Genomic DNA, 24,094 nt, shown 5'->3' on the forward strand with positions numbered 1-24,094 from the left:
GCAAGAACACGATCAAGAGGTATCCTAGAAGCAGGCATGAATGGCCGTTTCCTTCCTTACACAGAGATAAACCCTCCAGCTGGATTTAATGGGTTAGGGTATTCCATCAAGTTATTACAGCAAGTTACTAATAGAAACCCTGAATATTTATATAGATATAGAAGCAGATCAGCTCTTAATAAGGATAAGCAACCACGAGCTTTCAAATTTGACCGAGTCCCTCGGTTCCTTTTTTGCAGACCCTCAAATGCACCAAGATGACTTGGTGTCAAATTACTAGATAAAAATGAAGAATTTTTCCAGGGGTAATTTATAACATATGGGATATGTCTTTATACCTTCCTAAAATGTATTTTAAGAAGAATAATACTGGCTTATTTGGGAAACATTCTTCATTTTTCATTCAGCAGCTTTAATTAATAGAGAAGGATATTTTACTTTTTCAGGTTTAAGTCTGTACCATAAAGCATATCTTCTTTCTAAGGTTATTGAGTGGCATTGTTGCCATCCATACAAACTGGAAAGTTTTAAAGACAAATTAACTTATTAAGTATGGAATTCCTCCCTTACTGACTTAGCTACTATGTTAGCAATAGCAAACCATGTCTGTTTGATCTTTATGATTATGCTTAATTTGACATTTGGGGGGAATCTAAATTTGAAAATAGCAGAACTTTTTTTATTGGCAAAATTAGATAAAGGATGGTCTGTATGCCTAAAATGAATGAATAGGCTTTATATTGGTCAAAAACCAAAATAAAGGTATTGTACTGTATTGTATTAACAGAAATAGATAATGATTTTTTTTTTTTTTGGTTATTTGAGCTGTAACAAATTTGCCAAAAGTTCAAGGTGGCAATATCTTCACTTAAAACGTATTTTGGTATTTCTCTACCAGCCCCAAAATGTCTCAGAGACTCGTCTAGTATTAGAGGACTTAGTATACTTACAAAATAAATCCTATCACAGATAGCCATTGATAAAGAGGTGTTTGGACATTTCAGATTAGATTGCTTAATATATTAGCATCAGTGGATGATCATTTGTCACCAATACATCATATTTTAAAGGATATTAAATTAGAAATAACTGAACAGAATTATAGTTTTTATTTATTGGGTGGTAACCTTTCAAGGAAAAAATCGAAGGTCCAGCTGACTCATAAAACTAGAAGGGGCCATTCAAGCGGTGGGGTCCAGCCCTTGATTTCACTGAGGTCTTGTGCAGCCACATAGGCTGCTTCTGCTGTCTTTTAGGTGACTTTTTGGGAGTGGCTTTACTCCTATTACAGCTACTTTCCCATTAGTTTCTCTTGCAATGACATCCTGTATACCACTGCTCTAAAACTGCCTGGAGTTGAAGAGCCTCTTCTCCCCCTAAGACATGCTTAAAAGGGGAGATTGGAGAACTGGTTGAGAATTGTTCAAATCTGTGGAATCTAAGCTAATGCATTCAGTTGCATAGGTGTCTTCCTGGTGAACAGAAGGGGCTTTATTCTTCTGTGGAGGGGCATATGTTATCATTGAAGACTGATGCTCAATTCATTCTGGATAACTTTGGCAAGCATGATGGGTAAGGATCCAAAGAGCAGAGAGTGGATTACTAACCTCCAAGCAATTAGTGTGTATCTCCAAGCAAACAACTCCAAACTATCTGCTAATGAACTATTTCTCTCTAATGGTGTTAACTAGTGACAACTTTGCCATCTAAAGCATTGGCATTATGAGCATTTTGCTTCTGCCAAATGAAGGCAAAGCTGCAGAGTATTGAGAAACACAGTTCTCGCCACCCCCAACTGAACAGAAGCAATGGTGGTGGAGAAGCAGGGTATTTTCACTGCCAAGGTATTCTCAGACTAAATCTTGAGTAATTCTCTGATCTGTGCTTGATGACACTTGGTGTCTTTCTGCCATCTGTTTCCTAATTGTCATCCTGACCCCTCTGAAAAATGCTGGTCATTACTCCCCCTTCCTGGTCTTTCTAATAGAAAAGCAAGACTCAGCAGCATGTTCTCATCACTGACTGAAGTGTGGTGTTTCCTCCCTGGGCAACAATATAATTTTACTACAGTACTTTAATTTTTTTAGAGTTTAAATTTCTGCTTTATTATTTTAATACTTTGTTTACAGCACTATTTGTAGAAGTTTTTGATTGCTACCAACTCCTTCGAGTGAATAAAAGTTAAGAGAACAAATATTTTAAAAACATGCAATGGGGACTTCTGGTGCATGTGTGTGTTACTTTACAGGATTCATTGATTTGATATAACTCATTTTTTGTTTATTATCCTTTTTCACAGCTTTTTACAAAACCACATCCAGCCAGGAATGCTGTGAGCCTGAAGAAACATCCAGTGGGAAGAAATAGCATCCTCTTTGCTTCTCCGGCATTGTCTGTCAGTAATCTGTATAATCTGAAACTCTCATCAGTTACTCCCAAAGGTATAGACCAGATAAACAGTGCGCAGAGATCATTATAATGCCTAGTGCATAAATATTGCCAGGTTTGGGGCACCTTTTTTTGAAATCTACAGCAATGTTTCTCAACCTTGGCAACTTAAAGATGTGTGGACTTCAACTGCTGGGTGGGGAATTCTGGGAGTTGAAGTCCACACATCTTAAAGTTGCCAAGGTTGAGAAACACTGTGCTAGAGGATACTTTCTAATCTGTTCTATTCTTCAGTATGAGCAGTCAGGAGGAAACTTGAGTTATGTAAATACCACATTTGAATCTTAAAATGGCTATTAGAAGTATTTTGTAATAATTCTCTGGAAATATGGATAGGAAGAAATCTTCTCCATGGAAGTGGTGGAGGGCACAAAGGAAACGATGCAATAACCACCACAATGCAAGACTCCTCCCCTTTACTTTGTGAAGTATATCCATCTAAGAAGGAAGAGTTTGCAATCAAGCCCCCAAATGACCTTAAACTTGCTGCAAGTATGTGCCTCTGGAGCATAATAGCCATTGCTCAACCCTCCAACATGATCAGAACTTTAATAAAGTCTCCACTACGGGTATTTTCCACTGCTGCCAAATCTCTTTTGGAAAATATGGGACAAGATGGTGGGTGGTCTTGGGGTTCACTGTGGAACTGGGAACTTGCACAGACTCCCTTGGAGTTCCAGCACCATCCCTAAGGAAGTGATAGGACAATTCCCAGATGGCCCTGCTGGTGGACTGAATGATGGGAATCTGGAACATGAGCTGACCTACTGTATATCCCCAGCTTCATTTTATAACAGAAGCCTAACCTTTACAAAACTAGAGAAATAAGGAAAACAACATTCTGCCCAAATATTAACAAGGAATTAGGTGACTGAGATTTCCACTAGCCATTTATTTCATCTGAAGCATTCCTATAGACTTCCTCAACCAATGATGAATTTAAAATAATCCAAAGGCAAAACAAATATTAAGGCAATGTATTAAGATCTACAGATGAAGATGTAAAGCTTGTGAAAGAATGAAAAGGATGTCATTGGACACCAGGCACATCTTCATAGAGAAGAGTTCCAAAAATGGAACTCTGGGACTGAAAATCACAATCCGTGTTGTTTCAGTTAACAATGATGTCAGAAAAGAGCCTAGTTTGAAAGTCCCAAGAGGCTCTCCTCCCAGGGCCTGGGTCCCAAGCCAGGTAGGACATCAAAGGTAAAGACAAATCCTTAACTGGCAACAAGAATACCACTGTCTTCTTTAGCCTTTAGCTTGGCCAGTTAAGGAAATTACAAGAAATATTTAGGCAAACAACAATATTCTAAAACAAGGGAGAGGAAAAAATACAACACATGGCTTCTGGAGTAATTCTTTCCTACCATTCCACTGGTTTGGAGAGAATAGAATATAGACAGATAAGGCCATTAGACAGAGAAAGCAGTTGGCTGATTGGGGAGGAAGTACATGGAAAGACTCTTCCCTGAAACAATTATCCATATAAAAGAGTAGACATGTCGCTATAATTAGGCAGTATCGCGCTTGCTGTGTTGCAGAAATAATCGAAGAGTCTCACACACAGACAGAACACAATGAACTTTATGAAGCACCTGTAAAGAAGGCTGATAAAACATTCCACCCAGCAATGCAGCTCTTTCAGCCCCCATGAGCTGGCATGGCCCCAAAGGTGTTACTCCCACACAACACCCTCCCATTTGCCCACCAAGAAACAAAAAGGTAGGAACAAAGATAAATGTCCACACACTTTTAAAGAAGAGACTTGGAGGAAAAAGAGAAGAATTTTAGACATCGGATGGCACAAAACTTTCTGGGATAAAGTCAAGCAGCAGATACTGTATTTCCCCCCTTTAAAATGTGTTCTAGAGCTGTTTTCTTTCTCCTCTGTAGAGCCACCTCAAGGCCCTGTTGGTCATATTGTGTGTACAGAAAAGGGGATTTTGGCTGTGGAGAAGAAAAGTATTTTGCTTCCTCCACTATGGAATAAAGCCTTTCGCTGGGGATTCAGTGACTTCACCTGCTGCCTGGCCGATTCTGGGTCAGATAAGGTAATAATGAACAATAGATTGCTGCATGTTGGGATACTCAGCTATGGATAGGTTGGTTCCTCTGTATATTTCAGGCAGTTTTGGTATATTCCATTTCATTTTTTGCCAGTAGGAGCATGCCATGGATTGAAAGATCTGGAGTATTTGGCAAATACACCAAAAGTTCTTGAACAAAATCATGAATATATATGTTTGCAACTTATATTGGACAGAAAGGCAGGACATAAATAAAAGTAATAATAACTTCAATCTGGGTCCTCCTCTTTGTACCTGAACATATTATATGTAGGAGAATGTATCATTCACTTTGTGCAGCATTCTTTGTCCTTAGTGTGCAAAACAAACACACATGACAGTGTTTAAAAAGTGCAAAAATTATGGCAATAATTTTATGGTGGAATTGTATGGGACAAAGGACAGAGTAGTAGCCTAGATGTGGGCCTTACTCATATCTCTAAAGTCAACCGAAAGTGACTGAAAAGCTGACTCTCAGTCAACCATAAAATCTGAGCACTGGGAGGGGCCTTTGGGATTTTCAACTCCATGGTTGTGTAGGAAGCTGCATTCAAGTATCCCAGGCAGATGGTGGGACCTGTTCATCCCAGGTGGCTTGAATACCTCCAGTAAAGAGGACTTTGCCTCCATTCTGGGTAGTCAGTTCCATTCAGTTGGAATCTGCTTGCCTGTAACCTAAATCTTTTATTAGTGTCCTGCACTCTAGAAAAAGAAACAAAAGGTTTTCACTTTTTCATATGCCATCCTTGCAGGTATTTGCAAAAGGTGCTCAAAACTGGACATGATATGGTGGAAGGGTGGGAATCTGACCAAAATAGAACAAACTGCATGTAACCTACAGTTGCATTTACTTTTTTTTTTCTGCAGTCCCATGACGCAGCAGATTTTCACCTATCACATATCCAGCTGTCACCCATCACATACCTATGCATTTGATTTTCTGTTGCTAAATGAAGTACTTTATATCTGTATAAATTTAAATATATATAAAGATATATATTTATATCTCTAACTTTCAGCCTGTTTCTCTAATGTATCAAAATCATTTTAAATTTTATTTCTGTCTTCTAGGATATTAGGTATCCCCCACAATTCTTTGTCATCTGACCCAATTTTGTGTCATCTGCAGACTCCAACCCTCCAGTTCTTAAGTCATTAATAAAAATGTGAAGACTGGAGGTCTTGGGGTAACCCACTGAACCTCCCCTCAATTTGATGAGGAACCATTAATAAGAACTTTAATTTTGATCTGGCTATATAGCCACATTGTGTCCCTGCAGAATGCACTAAGTCACAGGGATTTCATCAAGTACTTAGTTGAAATCAAGATGTATTGATTGATTATGTGCCATCAAGTTGGTGTTGTCTCTTAGAGACCTCATAGTCTATATTAATTCTTGACAGATCCATACTGAATTCTGGTTATTTGCACTGCTTTCAAGGTGTTTATAAATTAATCTGTATCATGTGCTGTAGAATCTTCCCAGCAGATCCCTGTCTGACTGATTTTGTCAGCCCTATAAGGTAGACCAGATTAAGAAATAGACACAATGTGGGCTTACAACTACAGTGATACCTCGGGATACGAACGCCTCTGCTTGCGAATTTTTCGGGTTACGACCAGCTCCGGCCCCAAAATTTTACCTCGGTTTGCGAACTCCGCCTCGGGGTACGAGCCATTTTCCGCCCGTGCCACGTGGTCCGCGGCCATTTTCTGCCCGTGCCACGTGGTCCGCGGCCATTTTTCCGCCCGTGCCACGTGGTCCGCGGCTGTTTTTCCGGCCCTGCTGCGTGGTCCGCGGCCGTTTTCACGCCGCGCCGGGCTGTTTTCGCGCCGCGCCGGGCCGGGCCGGGCCGTTTTCGCGCCGCGCCGCGCCAGGCCGTTTTCACGCCGCGCCGGGCCGTTTTCACGCCGCGCCGCGCTGCACCCGGCCATTTTCGCGCCGCACCACGCCGCTTTCCGTGTGGTCCGTGGACGCCAGAACGGATTAACGGTAATTACATTGAACCTTATGGGAAATTGCCTCGGGTTGCGACCAAATTTGGGCGGAGGGTGGAACGGATTAACCGGATTTACATTGAACCCTATGGGGAAATTTGCCTCGGGGTGCGACCAAATTCAGAGGGCGGAACGGATTAACCGGATTTACATTGAACCCTATGGGGAAATTTCCTTCGGGTTACGACCAACTCGGGATACGCCCAGAGTCATGGAACGGATTAAGTTCGTATCCCAAGGTACCACTGTACTTACAGCTATATTAACAGAATCTTGCAAGTCTGAATGTGTTTCCCCTCCTTTCTCCTTTATCTTCTTGTGAATTGGGGAGAGCTATCTGAGGCATTTTTGCAAATCTCTTTCTTGGTATGTTCTCAAGCCACATTTATCTGATCATTGCTTTGGTAACAGATCATCCTTCTGTTCATCAAAGTAATCCTCTATACTCTCTACAGATTTGATGCCTAGACCTTCTCTTTCCTCTTATCTGAAGTTAGGAACAGCATTTGTTCTTCTCCAGTCACTTAGCATTTCATGAGTTCTCCAGAATTTTTCAGAGCATTAGAGGTTTGGCCAGCCATCAGCAGTTTCTTCAGCTGCTCAAGGATGCAATTCATGTGCCCTTGGAGTCTGAAACTCATTTAGTGAGGAATTCCTTGATTTTATTTCTAGCGTATTCTCAGTCTTCAGTTCTGTCCCTTCATCCTGCTTTTCATAATTTCTTTGTGGCACACAAAGAAATTATGTGTTGTGTTTTGTTGAAGAAAACCAAACCAAACAGGAGATACCGTAAATATCCGGCCTCTTGTTTATTTGATGGAGCAAGTGATATAGTGATCTCTCTCCCTCCCTCCCTCCCTCCCTCCCTCTCTCTCTCTCTCTTTCTTTCTTTCTTTCTTTCTTGGGGGGGGCTTTAAAAAAAAATCTAAAAAGCTCTTTTTGGTGCCAGCAGCATTGTAGCTCATTGTGAGCCTAGTGACATCAGCTCTACGGTTCTTGGATGCCTATCGGAACTCTTCCTTTGTGAGCAGGCCTTCTATCCATATGTATCCTTTAGATCTTCGGTAAGCTTTTTGTGTAGCCACATTCGTTTTTTCTTCTGTCCTCCATTTTTTCCTCCTTAGAAATGCTTATACATGTGCTTCCTTTAGGAAACCCCATCCATTTTCTTTTTCTCCTTTTCTTATTAGCTTTTCCTACCATAGGGTCTTTTATACATCCATTGTTCTGGATGTATTAAAATCTACTTTTTAAAAATATGTATTTGACTACACTCAGTTTTAGTTTCCCCTAAAATCAAGAACTTTGGAGTATAACACTCACTTTCCACCAATGTTCTTTCTTATTCTACTTCCTGAATTAAATCAGTGAAGGGAGTCAGAAATTCCCTGGAAGGACCCCATGCTTTGTCAGAGTCTGTCTTCTAACAGATGTCAAAGTGATTAAGATCTCCCATGACTGTTATTTCATACCTCTTTGAAAGTCCTGCAGTTTACTTTTGGAAGGCATCAACTGTATTGCTTTTATTTGTGCCTCCACTTATTTTAACCTGGATGGTCTCTGCAGCATTGCATTTCTTTTTAACATACAGTGCATTTCCTCCTCCTTTTATATGGCTCCTTTTGAATAATTGCTCTGTTCTGGTCATGAAACCCAAGGTATGTTGTCTTGTACACCATGAGCTACTACCACACACCAAACCCAAGACAGGTGTGCAAATCAAGGAGTGATATACCTTCTGCCACTGTGTACAGTTCTCATAGCAACCTCACATAGGCCAGAAGACAGGCAACCAGCAAGTCAACCTTATTCAAAAAGAGAAGCTTGCGTGAAATGGTAAAATGAATACAAGTTACAGGATTAATCTTACTGGCATGAAAGTCACAGTTCAAAGTTCTTTGTCCTTTTCTTACTCCTATCCCCACCCCCACCCCAATCCATCTCCAAATCATCTGGGTTAGACTGAGGGCACCCAACCCAAAGCAAAGCAGAAATCAAAATTTCATCTATAAAGGGGGAAAAACAGTAGCCCCAGTGAGCATCTCTTCCTTCTGCCAGTTAACACCAGCACTGCTAATGAAATTACAGGGCCTAATTAGTTTATATAGCTGGCTTTGTAAATTGAGTGGCAGGTTGCACAAGTTGCTTTTCAGTTGTGCTTTTTTTCCAAACAGAACACAGTGATAGTTCTAAGTTGTGTGCCTGCTAAATATTTGATCCTGTAGAAAATGTGAAAGTTGGCCAAAACATGCAGTTCAGCGCCACACATTTCCATTTTGGAATTCTTTTACTTCACTATTGGATACTAGTGCAATAGAGTTAAAATAAGAAATAAGTTATTTTCTCAGGGTTAATAGTTGCTTGTCCTGAAAGATAGGACACACTGCAACTTTCAAACCACTTTTTAAAAAAGCTGTGATCAATAACTGAAGAAGGTAAGACTTGTTCTATGTTTTCTTAGTGCAATTAATTATCTGATTGCTAACTTTAATATTTTTAAATAATAACATATACTTTGTAGGTTCTCATTCATTTGTTTCTTCCTCCTCTTTGGTTTTTGTTTGGTTGTTTTTGTTTTTGTTTTGTGCCTTCAAATCACTGTTGACTCCTGGCGGCTGCCCAGACAAGTCCCTGCGGTCTTCTTGGCAAGATTTCAGAAGCGGTTTGCCCTGGCCTCCTCCTCCTTCCCAGGGCTGACAGGGAGTGACTGGCCCAGGGTCACCCAGCTGGCTTTGTGCCTAAGCTGGGACTAGAACTCACAGTCTCCTGGCTTCTAGCCTGGTACTTTTGCCTACCATTAGTATAATTCCTTTACTTTCTTTTTTAATATTTTTTCGTATGTGTGTGTGTGTGTGTATAATATTTTTATATTTATTCTTTTTATATTTTTAATATATTATTATATAGACTTTAATCTGCATGAAAATAATGCCGTGGAATTAGGTTTGGTTTCAGAATCCTCTGGCAGGTGCTGTAGATCCAGGACCCCTAGTTGGGTGAACAGCAATGAAGAAACACCTTTTCCAAGGGCATGTTATAGGCTCTTCACAGAGCTGTCTGCATATTCCTAAGCCTAATATAGAAAAGAGATATCTAACTTTTCCTTACTCCACCCATGCTTTTATTCACTCATCATGATTCTGAGGTCTTGTCATTCTGAGGCTTGTAGAAAAATAAAATACCAGGTGGTTTGTAGTGATCAGCTGCAGCTTGGAGGATAACAAGAATAATCAGTAAACTCACTCAGGAAACTACCAGTAAAGAAATAATGCTTTTGCAGGTAGCCTCTCAACCTTAGGGCTATCTTTCTGTTTGCATGACATGGCATACAGTGCCTGGGTGCATTATCAAGGTCTCTACTGTGTGCTTGTAGCACTTATCATTTATCTCTCCTGCAGTTCTTAGATTCCTTGGTGACCCTGGAGAAGTCCAAATTCCCCCCAGTGTAGCCCATTCATTTCACTGGTGTGGCTTTGGATTCTCATTCTGGTCAGCCTGTGCTTCCCCAAAAGTGAGGTATCATCTTTATTCATGTTTAGATAACCAAATGTGTTCTTCCCTATCCAGAATATCCAGCAGTCAATGCCTTGTACTCATTGTGTAAGCAACCAAGCTGTAATTGTTTATACAAGACTGCTGCTGTGAACACTTCTGCTCCTCTTTGAAGTGTCACCTTCTGATTAGGAAGAAGAGGAGGAGGAGAAAGACTAAGACAAGGAACTCATGGAGACAGAGTTCTTGCCTTAGAGGTGAAGCTCTGTCCCTCAAAATTCTTGTGATTTGGACTTTAAACTGGAATCACATCAATCCAGCACACAGGAACACCATCATCCCCAGCTGAAGAGTCAAATAGCAAGGAAGCAGAAGAATCTCTGCCAAACAAAGAAGCACCTACCACAGGCAGGTCTACTGGGAAGCAGGCTAATGCTGGAAATCACAGTTGGACTGTGGCAGTTGTGCTCAGGCGGAGTCTAAAGCTTCCTCTATTTATGATTTCACCTAACTCTTCCTGAAGAACTTAACTTGTATGACCTTTACTCTGTTTTCAGTCATACTTGAGCAAATTCTTCCTGTTTCCAGTGGATGCTGTGGAAATTGCTTCACTCTGACAATGGACAATGTCCTGTTTATGAACTTTGGTACTAATAGGAATTCTGGTACTAATAGGAATACCTTTACCTACTAGATTTACAAATATTTAGACCTATTATACCTTTGCCTACTAGATTTACAAATCTTAAATTTCTTATTAACTGACTTCACTCTGGAGAGGCCAGGATTCTGCAGGCATTCTGTCCCAGATTGTTGTCTGGGAGAACTGGTGATCCTTCATGTAACTTCCTCTCAATTTGTGGTTCCTATAACACATGATTTGTCAGGGTGTTCATTTAAAAAAAATGCCAGTTGACTGAGGTTCTAACAACTGGGACTGTGCTTTGGATTCAGTCTCCAAAATGTGCTTTGGAGCATGCAGGAGCATGAACATAGCACTTGTCTGTAATACCTTAAGGAAACTACTCCTTTCTCAAGTTTGTGTGGCTGCTGCATCCAGGGCTCATATGCACCCCAAAGCACCACTTCAAAATTATCTCAAGGATCAGATTGTACAAATTTTCAGTTGTACAATTACAGTTTGTTATAACATTTAAAAATTAGAAATTTGGTCATCCAGTGCCATGAACTGGTTCTTGGAAGATGAATATAGAGGAGGAGCTACTCTGGAAACATTGCTGCCTTAAATCAAAACGCAGCTTGACAACTTTCAAGCAACGTTGTCTTACTCAGAACTGGGAGAAGTTGGCTTTTCTTCAAATCGTCAGGAATAGAGATAAGAGTAAGTTCAAAGCAAGAGATGGAACTTGTGGTTCTGGAAAAGTAGAGAACCTAGAGCAGATAATAAGTGGAATGAAGGTAGGATGATAGAATAGGACATGCAGTTGAACCCACTATTATATGTTTCTTCAATATTAAAGATATCTCCAGGGTTCAGTGGAAGGAAACAGAAGTGTCTTAATTACTGCCTGGTAGCTAAGGTAGCAGAGGTTAGTTGGTTAATTAAATTTATTTGCCACACAACTCTGGATAGTTTTAATTTAATTGGCAGTTTCCAATACTGCTACATCTGTCTCATGCCAGAACTTACTATGTTGATGAAGATGCAGAGAGTTTCACCACTCAGAGGGCAGTCATTTTCTCTTAGTCACCCAGAGCCTTCCAAAATGGGTGGCATACAAATTAATAAAATAGAATCTGGCACCAGGAATTCACTTATCTAAGTGGCAAGATTTTTCATTTGGATTTTCATGGATGATCAGTCCAAGGATCCATGCAACTTAAGTTCTAATTTTTGTTGTCCATACACTTAATGGGATTCATTCTCTCCTCCCTGAAGATTTATGTTGTAGCAGTTTTTCTTGTACCTCTGAGCCAGCATTCCCTATTCTCATGACAACAATTTCTCTGTGTTTGTAGTTTAGTCCTAAACTATTTATCTGGATTCTTTCTTTGTGATCTGGTCCTCTTTTTATTCCTGTATGTTCCTTCTTGTTTTCAGACCTTCCTTAAACTTCTTGTTTATCCATATTGGTTTCTTTTGCTGTGTTCCATTTTTTTCTCATTGAAATTGTTCATAGTTGTGTTTTTAATATTTTCTTTTTTAAGATTCCTGAACCCTTTTGAGCTCCTTTCTCCATTACCTATTCCTGACATGTAATCTTACTTATCATTCTCTGAGTCTATTAAAATCTGCTTTCCAAAGTCCAAGATACATGTTTGATTACTTCTACTTTTAGTTTTCCTTAAAATCAGGTACTTCAACCTTTCATGGTCACTTCCCCCCAGTGTTCTGGCACTTCCAATTCCTGAGCTAAGTCTTCCCTGTTGATTAAGATCAGGTAAAGGATGCTGATCCACCAACCTTAAAGGAGAAAACCATCAGCAGGACAAGTCAGGAATTTTCTGGCACCCCCATGCTTAGCAGAGCTTGTCTCCAAACAGATGTTAAGATAATTGAATTCTGCCATCACTACAACCATGCTCTGGAATTTGCTTTTGAAAGACATCACCCCCACATCTTCTCCTTGATTGGGAAGGCGATATAGACACCAATAACAATTGTTTTATATATTCCTCCACTTAGGTTAATCCAGATGCTGTCTGCAGCATTGCCAAGTTAATTATTTTAAATTTGTGAGTTAGTAAAAATGTTGTCTTATTGCTGATCCTTATGCAGCCAAAATGGAATTGTTCACAAATAAGACAGATATCAACAGAGTGTAAGGTGTGTGTATCAGAGGGAGGGTGGGGATTGGGATGAAACCAAACAACCTAATGTTCAAACTCAGTGGTGAGAGAATTCAGAATGATGGCTGAGAAAAAAGAAACAGAAAACTGTGTGCATGGGGAATGGAATATTTTGGGAAAGGGCATCGCTAGATGAATGAAAAATCTCTCTTTCCTTCCTTCAGCAATGTATAGCAGATAAGATTGATGTATCTTTCAGGCTAATAAGCAGCATGAAGCATTTTGAAAGTAATATACTTATTATTATGAATGCATTAGTGTTTCCATATTATAATTGTCTGGTGACCGTTCACTGGTGATTGTGACTAGGAGAAAGAAGCTGGTATCAGTGGAGGAAGGCACAGACTTCATATTCAAAATAATTTGGTAAATATCATTTTTCAGAAAAACTGGCAAAAAGAACCAGTATTAAATTGTTTTAAAACACGTATTTGCTTTTCAACGTTTTCTATAGTTCTTTTTTTAAAAATGAAGTATTTTGATTAAAACACACAAAAGTATTCCATGATTTAATTAAAATTCCACAAAATGTATTATTTGTATGTATGTATGTATGTATGTATGTTGTAATTGCAGAAGTGTATCCATGTCATTTCCACTCTTCTCTTGTCCCCTTCTCTGCTTCCCTCCTGCCATGGATGCTCCTTTGTTCATACAGAAGATGACCATCCTGGAAGCTCCAGCTGACTGGGGGGATTGTCTCTGTGCTATGTCTCCTACACCAAGCAGCCTCATCACATCTGGAAGCAGCACCGTTGTTTGTGTCTGGGAACTCTCCAGGACCAGAAATGGAGCCACTACCTTGCTTTTAAAGAAGGTAAAGCACCCCAATTTCTGTTCTGAAATTGAATGGAGCTGCTGGAGTAAAATCTGCAGATGGTTAGCAGGCAATAGAGGTTGATTTCTTCTCCCACAGAGTCCTCCGTGTCTTTTTTTCTATGTCCACGTGCACAGGTTCACACACCAATATTCCAAAAGCAACTTTTAACATGTCTTCGCTATAGTAGCCTATTTTCATTAAGGGCTTAAATTCTTGTTCCTTATCAGAAAAGAAGAAGAAAAATTAGTGGAGAAAGAAAAAGAATTAGCAGGATTAGCTCTGATTTAGGGACAGGGTTTTCTTAACCCTTAGTCCCCAGTGAGGGAAAAGATAAAGGACCTGCTTCACCTGGTTAATGAATTAGCACATTTTGAGGGTCATAATACAATAAGTACAGTATAATGTTGAAGGTTAACATTAAGCAAACTTAGCATGTTGCATAAATACAGCCACTAAATCTTTCACTGACTTGGTTAGATGTGTCCTTCAGACACAATTTTGGATTTATGTAATCTGTTATGTAGATGATGCTGATGAGACAGACTATATAGAAACAAAGATCTAGTTTAGTGAAGTGACCCATATGAAGGCAACTGGGTGAAATACGTTTTAAACTTCGTAAGTGTAACTGAGAAGTGTGTGTGTGTGTGGGTAAACTATACATGCTCTTGCATCTGGAAATAACATTATTAAATAAGAATGTCAGTTAAGTTACTATATGTTCCATCTCTAGACACAGAAGATATGACTGAATTTCAACCAGTGGGGGTTGATTCAGATCAAAACCCTGATTCCAGTGGTGGTTGATGTGATCATTCTTAGGCATTTTACTGGCATTTCAATCTCAGCTGACAGGCAGCAACTGATCACAAAAGGGATCTTGCAGTCACAGAGAGATGAAAATGTGTAATCTTGTAATCTTTGTATGCTTGTAATGTTTAGGAAGGTGAATAAAAATAGAACCATATATACCATAATGGTATATAAATCTATAATGAGACTGCTTTTGTAATACAGTTCTGGCCATCATATAGGAAAAAGAATATCATAAAGTTGGAAAAGATGCAAAGGCAACCAAAATGTTTAGGGGAAGCTAGAACAATTGCCTTAGGAAGAAAGATTACAGTGTCATTGTGGAACAAAGCCAGATAAGGCGTATATAAGATAATTTATGGTATAGAAAATATGGATAAAGTTTTTTTCTGTAGATGGATAGATAATTTACTGATTGATTAGTCTTATGACCATATCAAAAAATAAAATAAAATAAAATAAAATAAAGGTAAAATACAAGGTCCATTTCAAGATAAAATAGCTGAAAGAAAATACAATAATAAAATGCATATGTGCTTAGTACAGTCAGTGTTCAGATAAATACATCGTCTTTACATGATATCCCAATCTGTTCAGTATAATGGATTCTTAGCTGAACTGCCTTGTCTATAAACTTAGCAATTCTGCTAACAATGTATATGTGAGAGCCCAGGAGGAAGTAGGACAATCTGTGGTTCAGGTCCCAGTGGGCTGATCTTTCAAGTAGGGATTTTAAACATCAAAGCCCAAAAGGGGCATACGGTTGACAATCAAATAACACATGAGCAGTATCTTTGATGGCTGGAGCTCCACATATACACGTCCCCACATGATATGGCAAGTGACGGAAGCGCCCATGTTTGGCCCTGGAATCCAACAACTCAACTCTTGCACTAGAATAGGCCCTTCTTAGGAATTGCGTCAAACTCACTGACAGGCATTTGTCAGTTTGAAAAATGGTTTTGTTCTTAGTCAACCAGTTTAAAGATCTACTTTAACATGACTGTTTGGGCACTGATATCTAGGACTCTGTTTAAAAATTTGAACAGTTTCAAAATTTCCTTTGCCTGGGAGGCGGTTGAGAGTAAATATTGGGTAGAAAACTCTTGCTGTAGGATAACTTTGGTAAGTCGACTTAACAGGTGGTGGGCTGAGCCATACTGACTTGTTCAGCTAAACATGTTTTGGGTAGTCTGTCAGGGTCCATTGAATGGATCCTCTGCCAATAGGTAAAAACTTCTATTATTGAGTGGCTATGGGTGCTGTTTCTGCTCTGACGGTGGGGGATGACGTGTTCTTGTTGGTTCCCAGGATGCTTCTTAAAAAGCAGGTCTGAACTTGTTCAAGTAGGGTAGCTTCTGAGAGGCCCCACAGTTCCACGCCATAGGTCAGCATTGGGTCTATTTTTGCCCTAAATACTTTCAATATGGGGGTCAAGGTACGTGGGTAATTGTAATTAAATAGCATACATAATTTTTTGATACTTGCCTCAGCCCTCACTAAGCTTCTTTTAAAATGATTTGCTCATGACCCTGTGTTGGTAAAGACCACTCCTAAGTAAGTGAAAGAATTCACTTGTTCAAAAGGCTCCCCATCCAGCTGCCAGTTGTATTTCACTTTTTTTTTTTTTTTTTTTGCTAAATACCATTTTGTTGTTGTTTAAAGGATTGAAAACGCAGTAGGTATTTAGCTTTACAACAGCTTCTGCAACAGGCGTATTTGAAAATGTACCATTAAAACCATATTGTCAGCATATAGAAGAATATTAATAAATTTATTATGGATCTTTGGCATATGAGAGTCTGGAGCATACAGGAATCCTGGAATATCACTGACATAGAGATTAAAAAGCATAGGGGCTAGAATAATTTTTTTTTTTCTGTATAAATGTGGGGTGATTCAGGTCTGATAAAAGGAAGGATTTACATGCACGAGTCATGGTTAAACTATTCTCTACCATCAAATAAAATGATCTTCAGTTTAGATAGTTTTAATGGGGATTCAACAATGGCTGTGTACTACCTCTGCAGCTGCAGAAGAGAGCCTCTTGTCCTTCTGTTCCTGACCAGGATCTTCTTGAATGTATTAGTTTATCACTCTTGGTGCAGAATCCTGGGTTAGATGTGTCATTAACCCAATCCAACCTCAAGGTTCTTCCCATCTCGTCAAATTCTAAGAGTTCCGCAGAACACAGTTAGAAAAACCCTGTACTGGATACATAGGACAAAATGACAAGAAGAATCATTTTATTATATTTTATTGTTTTGCTTTATTGCTGATATAGTCTCCTGTTACTTTATCTTACTAAAAGTTGTTATGTTTGAAAGATTCAGTTGACCAAAGCAGATGATGTCATGTTGTTTGCTGAGAGCCTTAATAATTTACAGCAAATGTTAGATAGATTGCATGATACAACATAGGACATATGTCTGAAAATAAATGCATAAAAGATCAAGGTACCTGTACCTGACAGGGAATGACTGCAAATTATATACATAAATAGTGAAAAATTAGAACAAGTGGATGAATTTATGTACTTTGTTAGGAAATAGAAAATGGGTGGAGGAATTTTAAGAGATGCAAATTCTGATAGGAAGGTTGTATGTGGGCTGTAGTATTGGTCTGTTGCAAGGATTGAATGTTTCTCAAAAATTATGAAAATTGTTGTATGTAAGAGCTGTTTGTCATGTGGAGGAGACAGTTGGGAATGTCAGGAGAAACAAAATTTGAATGCAGTGGGAATATGTACTTAAGATGTGCATACAGGAAAAAAGGGGACAAAAATTAGTAAGTGATGAATGAAATTAAATACAGAAGTGACTGACCAGTGTATACTGAAGTGTTTTGGCCATACAGAAAGATTGAAAGATCCAACCATAAAAAAAAAGAAAAAAAGAATGAATTGGTTAAATGGACTTGATGAAATGTACATGAAAAGAGAGGTGAGAAGTTTAAAGAATAAAAGGTAGAATATGAAGCTATGTCTGCAGTAAAAGAAGCAAGAATAATTTGTTAAAACAAAAAGGTATGGAGTGGTATAGTTAATGGAGTTGATGTAAACTCTGTTTAGTTAGATTACCTTATTTTGTCTTCTGCCTTTAATTTATTTTGCTTACTATATCTTTGTATAACATTGCTTATTCCGAGAGGGAATAGCATGATGGGTATGTATGTATGCATGTTTTATTGCTTTTACTAATTGTATTTGATTACCTTGAGATCTATTGATCTAAAGAATGAATTTTGAAATAAATGCATATAACCATCATGACTATCTAGCCATTAATAGCCTTTTCTTTCATGAAACTATCTAATCCCCCTTTGAAGCCATTGAACGGCTATACTAGACTGTATGTCATCCTATTCCAGTTCTTGATTTTATTTATTTAATTATCAATTCACAATGGAATAACCACAGTGTCAGAGGAAAGAGATATGTAATCTTCCTTCCCCAACAGCCAACGAAGAAGGGAAGGAAAATACCCTTCCTGCATTTGTATTTGATCCCAATCCATGAGACTAGCATCATACTAGGTTGCAGAAGGCCGGTAGGGCATTGCTATGTTGATCAACTGAGATGTTCTTCAACAACATACTTATCAGGAATCATTTTCAAAGTGCTCTGGAATTGACATTCCTGATGCACTTTCTCAGGAATCTCCAGAGCCAATTCAGGTGACACCCATCGTGTTCTTTGCCTTCAGCAGTTGCCAGAGAAAATTTCCTTGGACTTTCTACATCTACCAGTAAGTGTTAGAGAACATTTTGTGAAAAGGTTCCCCCTCACTGGATGAAGGATTGTGTTAACTAAGGAGAGATGGGTGTTATATAAGCTAGGGGGTCCTATGTATATCAGGGAGGATTTATTTTATTTATTTTAATCATTTAATTTATATAGCCACCCATCTCACTTTTACATGACTCTAGGCAGCTTACAATAAAATAAGGATTGCATTTGGGTTTCCCAGCATGGCACCTGGAAGTACCAATGACCTTGCAGACACTTGAATGGCTCTTCTCAGACTTCTTTAGGTTATTTAGAAATTGTTATAAATTATTAAAATGTGGAACGCTAGCCTGCCATACAGCAGAGTGTCAGCTTCTACATAATCTTGGTGATCTTTAAATGAGCCCCAGAAACAAATAATGGTCAGCTGCACCACAGTGTTTTGTTTGGAAGTGCCCAGAAAAGGGACAAAGGCAGGCAAAGGAAAGAAGGAAGTATCCTGTAGAGATTAAAGAAGGGTTAGTTGCATTGTAGTAAATGGTGTAAACTGATTGTGTCCTTCATGGCAGCCATTTTGTTATGGGCAAGCCCCCCACATTTCTTTTCCCCAAACACCCACAACCTCTTCTCCAAATTCCAAAGATGCCTATCAGCACAAAAGGTTTGGGCTTCCTGGATTAGATTATTCTTACCTCTCTCTTCCGAGGAACCTTACATACTGTAAATTAGGCAGTTGTGTGCCTCTAATAAAGCAGAAGCCAGGAGTTTGTATCCTATCTTGTTCAGCCTCAGAAATATTTGTCTAACCATTTGGTTACCCTGTCTTGATTTTCCTGCCGTTTGACTTCATTGACTGCCCCTAACATCAAGCACTGTGAGAAAGGGAGAAAAATTTGTTCGTTTGCTTGTTTGTTTTCTTGATCATATGCCTAATTTTATGTATCTCTACACTTCCCCCTTTTTCAGCTTCCATTGTAAATAGCCCAGACCAGGTGTCCTCCTTTGCATCTTCTCAGCTTTACCACACCCTTTTTGAGATGTAGTGACCAAACATGAACACAGAGTTGCAGCCATAGTCAACCAGAAGTATGTGCCAGAACAACGTTGGCAATTTAATTCTGCATTCCTTTCGGTCACAAGCACAGCGTTGTCCTTTTTCCCCAGGAGTCGCACCGTTCACTGATGTATTTAAAGAAGTTGATAGCACTGTAAATCAGAGAGAAGGCTTCATTATTCAATTTTTTTTCTTTTAAAAAGCTGTGCAGCTCTAACATTTCCCAGTATCAGTTTGGTGTACAGGCCTCAATTTTACTGCTTTGACATTAATGGGGTATTTCTTCTGGGTGTGTGGGGAGCTTTTATTTAAACCCTTTTGGAATAGTGTTGCCTTCCTATCAGGGCATTATAGATGGAGGGGATGGTGCCTTGGTGCTTTCTAGCCCTTCACAATTGGCTCTCCTCCCCCACATGAAGAAAGCGATGGGGCCCTGCCCTCAGCTAGTCCCTGTTCCCCACTCCTTGGCTGTGGGGAGCAGGCTGAGTGTCTCTAGGCATATGAAGAAGGCTACCACGCTGAGGCTTGCTACCCACTTCCTTCTCTCTGTGCTGTGGTCATTGCTTGCTTTGTCCCCCAGCCTCTGTATGGACATACGCAGCCGGTGACCTGCTTGGCTGCTTCCATGGCCTACGGCATCATCGTGAGTGGTTCCGCTGACAGATCCTGTATCATCTGGGACTTGAACCAGCTGACATGCCTCACCCGGCTTCCTGCCCATGAGACATGCCTCTCAGCTGTTGCCATCAATGATTCAACGGTAAGGCATTCATTTATCATCGTTCTCCTGACAAATCCATGAACATTTCATGATGACTTAATGGGTGCTCTTCTCTGTGAGAAACCATCCTGAGGCGCGACAGATTGATTTTTTTCTTTTTACAAAGGTTTCTAATAGGATCCTTAATGTTGAAAGAGGGCACTAAAAGCAGTCTCTGAGTCAGAGAAGCCAAACAGGAGGAGGAGGAGGAGGAGCAGGATTGTTCTCTCTGGGAGCTTTCAGCTTTCAAGAGAGTTTGCCCTCCTGTGTGTTTGGTTACATGCATTTTCTTTTGTTGGGTGCCAGTTGGTGAAAAAACAGACGCTTCTTCCCCCAGCCAGAGGTCATCTCATGTTGTCTACATCAGCCAGGTTCTTCTTGGGAAACAAATGTCCTCTTCTGGACTGCTAATCTCTGAAAAACAGCAGATACCTCCATGGGTCCCAAAGAAATGCGTTAGTTGAAACAGGGAAGTGTACTTGCAGGGAAGTGATTAGTATGGACAAAACAGCAGGGTGGAGGTCACTTCAACTTCTGTTTGTTTTTCTGCTCCATATTTTCCCTATGTGGACTTAAATGCACTAAAGTATTAATTTACTTGGGAAAAGCCAGAAGGGGAGGGAGATGCTCTGGAGCTGGGAATGAATAGGAAGAGAAGGAGTGAAATGGTCCCCCTCCCTGCTCCCTTATCATCCCTCCAGTAGTGGATTTTCTTATTTCAGAAGAGGAATTGGGCTACTGTTACATCCATCTGTGCCCTACCACTAGCTGGATCTAAAGACGTCACTTTTGCCTATCAGCTTGTCCCAGTTTTTGTTTTCTGTCCTCATCTCCCTTTGCATTCTTGGCTCCGTGGCCAGCTCCTGCCTTGTCTTTCCCATGCAAACGGTCTTGCTCCCCATCTTTCTTGATACCTGCCCAACCCCCAGATATCAAGCTGAGCTCTGTCTTCTGTCTCATGAACAAATCAGTGGAAGATTTCAGTTACTGGGGGTCTGCATGATACTTGTTTTTCTGTCCAAGTCTCCCTGCCCCTGACTTGTTTTCTTTTCTCCTTTTTTCTTCATGAAGAGGACCACGAATTTTCTTCAGAGAAAGAGTTAAGGGTATCTTTCATCCATTTCCACTCAACAGCAGTTGCTTTCTCCTTATTACCTTTCCTGATTATGATTAATTTATAGTGTAAACATTTCCTAGATTTTCTTGTCATTTAAAATCTCAGTATTTCACCACTAGGAAAGTGACATTTCTCAATTCATTTAGCATTTTAAATGTAGCAGTGCCTGAACTGGGGGATGTGTTGCATTCATGTCACTGGAACAGATGTGAGACGAGCTTTTTTCTAGGACTTAGGAAATGCATTTCCTTCCCTCTTCATTTGCGCCCTGTATCTTCCTCCTCCTCCTCCCCCCCCCCCCACTGTTCGTAATGTTCCTTGGGGTAGGCGTGGTCCCCACCATGTTCAGAATCCAAGGCAGGCTTCCCGTCTGCGTGCCACACAGTTCCTCTGTCCTGGGCGTCTTGCCAAGGTTATGGGTGACACTTTGGGTAGATCAGTTATTCTTGCCTTTTAGATCAAAATACTACAAGTCCACACCACTTCTCCTTATCAATGAGTCGGTTTTCTGAAACATCTTTGCCATTCATATATTTATTCAGCATTTTCCAGGAACTGAAATTGACAAAGGTCTTTCGGGAAGATCATTATTCAGGCACATTTCCAGTATAGAAGATTCTTATTCTTTTTCTTGAACCTATTTCTGCAGTTTTTCTTAATTTGCACTTTTAATTTCTTCTCTTCTTTTAAGCATACATACATGCTTCTGGTTCCACCCCTGAAACCTCTGCCTTGATTCTTTCATTCTCTCTTGCAGGGCTAGACCAGCTGCAACTGCCCGAGTCTTAGCAAAATCATGCAGACTGTGGCTCCTAGAAACTACTGGGAACACATTGCGTTCATTAAGTTGTTTTGTGGGACAAGGGACAAGGAAGGTGTCCTCTCCAGAGTATTGATTTATGTGTTTTACACGTCTGCATAACAGCTTTCTTGCTGATCCTCCAGTTTAGTTCCTCAATGGCTGCAGTTGCTGGTGGGGGGGAATGTCAAAATCAACAAGATGTTAGAGGGTGTGTTGCAACACAAGCCCCACCCTTTTTGAAGGTGCCTCTAGTGCCAGTGCATGTGCAAATGGGCAGGGCTTGCATCACAAGACTCTATCTGCCACCTCACCAATATTGACTGCCCGTGGACACCAGTGCCCATTGGCCTGTTCTGCAAGCAGAGTGTTAGAATTCAGCTACCTGAGTTCACTGTTAAAAAGAACGAATGAGCCGTGCACAAAAATGCTTCATTGTATTCCCACAGTATCCATTGGGGAACTCCATTTGCAATTAAAAGACCTTAAAATAGAACTGACCAGATTTTGAAAATGTATTCAGAAATGCTTTGGGCCCTGCGTGAGTGCGAGAATCCACCCACAGAAATTAATGCAACTCTTAAAGCAGTTGGCCCTATTTTAAGAGTGGGGCCAAGTAGGAAATGAGTAGCATTGCCCTTCCTTGGTTAGTTGTTAGTATTTCACCATCTTCCTTGAGCAGTGATTCCTTTCTTTTTATTCTGAACACATGAAGAACCCCTTTCTGTTACGCCTAGAAATCTTCAGGAAGCTCAGCTCATTCTGAGTGTTTGCTTTTGTGGCAATCTCTTCAGCTCCAAGTTACCTGTCTGGGCTCTTGTTTAATGACCTGGCCGACTCTCCTGCATGGGTTCATTTTGGTTTCTGATCTTATTTGTGTGATGGAAAAGGCATTGCCTGGACTTCAACACTGCCCTTGGGATGGTTTTGTAGGGTGAGGTTGCTTCATGCGCTGGAACGACCCTGTGCCTGTGGACTGTCAACGGGCAGCCTCTAGCCAAAGGAAATGCCACCTTAAGAGCTGGAGGAATGATTTCCTGCTGCTGCTTCTTGGAAGTGAAGAACTGGGATGTGCAGAGTCTTATTGTTACTGGGGACACAGACGGCTATGTGCAGGTAGGTTTTTTCCAGAGGGAGAATCCACTTCCAGGGATTTCCTGTCATATCCTAAAAGCAAAGATAAACATTCTGTGGGCTGCTGGCAGAGGCATGTTCTGCAGAACTTCTGCAGGGGTGGAACTGACAAGAGTACATGGAGATGTAGCATAACTTGCTCCCTGGTACTTGGTAGGTAGGTGTTCTGAAGTAAATGATGAGCTGGAGAAGCTGTTTTCATGGATAAATAGTTGGTGAAGAAAAGATAAAACAGCCTCCTTCTTCGCATCCCACCTCTTCTCCCCAGTTGGTGAACTATATGGAAAAAATGGTTGGCTTGGTTAAGCCAACCAAGGTATTGCTGTTTGGGGACCTCACACGGTCCAATTGGTTCAGTGGGGCTCATTCCCAAATAGGCAGATACGGAGCTGCAGCCTATAAATGACTTTATAAAGCCTGGGGCTTACAGAATAGTTTATAAGCCACCTACAATTTTTGGTAAGACCATTCACAGGAATACAGTATTTTATAGTTTAAACTCCACACAGTGACATGTTTTCAGCCTGCTTAACATTTTCTTTTTACTTAGTCACTGAAATAGTTTAACATTGAAAAGGTATTTTAAGTGTTTCTGATTTATCAGGAAGGAGATTTTTGAGAAATGATGCAAAAGCATCTTGAAAGTGTCCTTGCCCTTTTTTTTTATATGGCCAAAATCTGCTTCTGCTGCCTGATCCCTCTTGCTGAGACAAGTGTGTATCATTTAAATCAGGATGATGATTTTCTTCTACTGTTCTTTTAAAAACATATGTATGAATAGTACAATAGAGATGTACCTGTAGGGGCTATATAACTTTGAAATCCAAGCAGCAAACAATCCTCAAGAAAAAAATGGGATTTTTAGGACCTTTCTCTGCCCTCTGTTTTTCAAGCTATGCTTTTAGTTAATTTAACCCCCTTACTTGCTCTTCCTATTTTTGCCTAGCCAGTATTTAAAACTAGATCTGAGAAAATACCATGTTCTCACAGCTAAAGTAACTCACAAACTATTGCCTGAGAGTTGAGTAATCCATTAAAGCTTATGGAATCA

General features: G+C 40.0%; 1 protein-coding gene across 1 annotated transcript in view; it reads left to right on the top strand.

The window, feature by feature from the left end:
• Positions 1-24,094, top strand: part of WDFY4 (WDFY family member 4) — a 191,028-nt gene that overhangs the window by 156,958 nt on the left and 9,976 nt on the right. Inside the window, exons 54-58 of the mRNA XM_088139404.1 lie at positions 2,300-2,441; positions 4,345-4,502; positions 13,478-13,636; positions 19,814-19,993; positions 22,843-23,025. Coding sequence (XP_087995530.1) covers positions 2,300-2,441; positions 4,345-4,502; positions 13,478-13,636; positions 19,814-19,993; positions 22,843-23,025 — 822 coding nt within the window. The remainder of the gene's footprint in view (positions 1-2,299; positions 2,442-4,344; positions 4,503-13,477; positions 13,637-19,813; positions 19,994-22,842; positions 23,026-24,094) is intronic.

This window comes from Python bivittatus, unplaced genomic scaffold, assembly GCF_059951505.1.
Source record: "Python bivittatus isolate LINGU-HERP-01145 unplaced genomic scaffold, Pbiv_v1 ctg000210_np1212, whole genome shotgun sequence".
In the NCBI taxonomy this organism is placed as follows: domain Eukaryota; kingdom Metazoa; phylum Chordata; class Lepidosauria; order Squamata; family Pythonidae; genus Python; species Python bivittatus.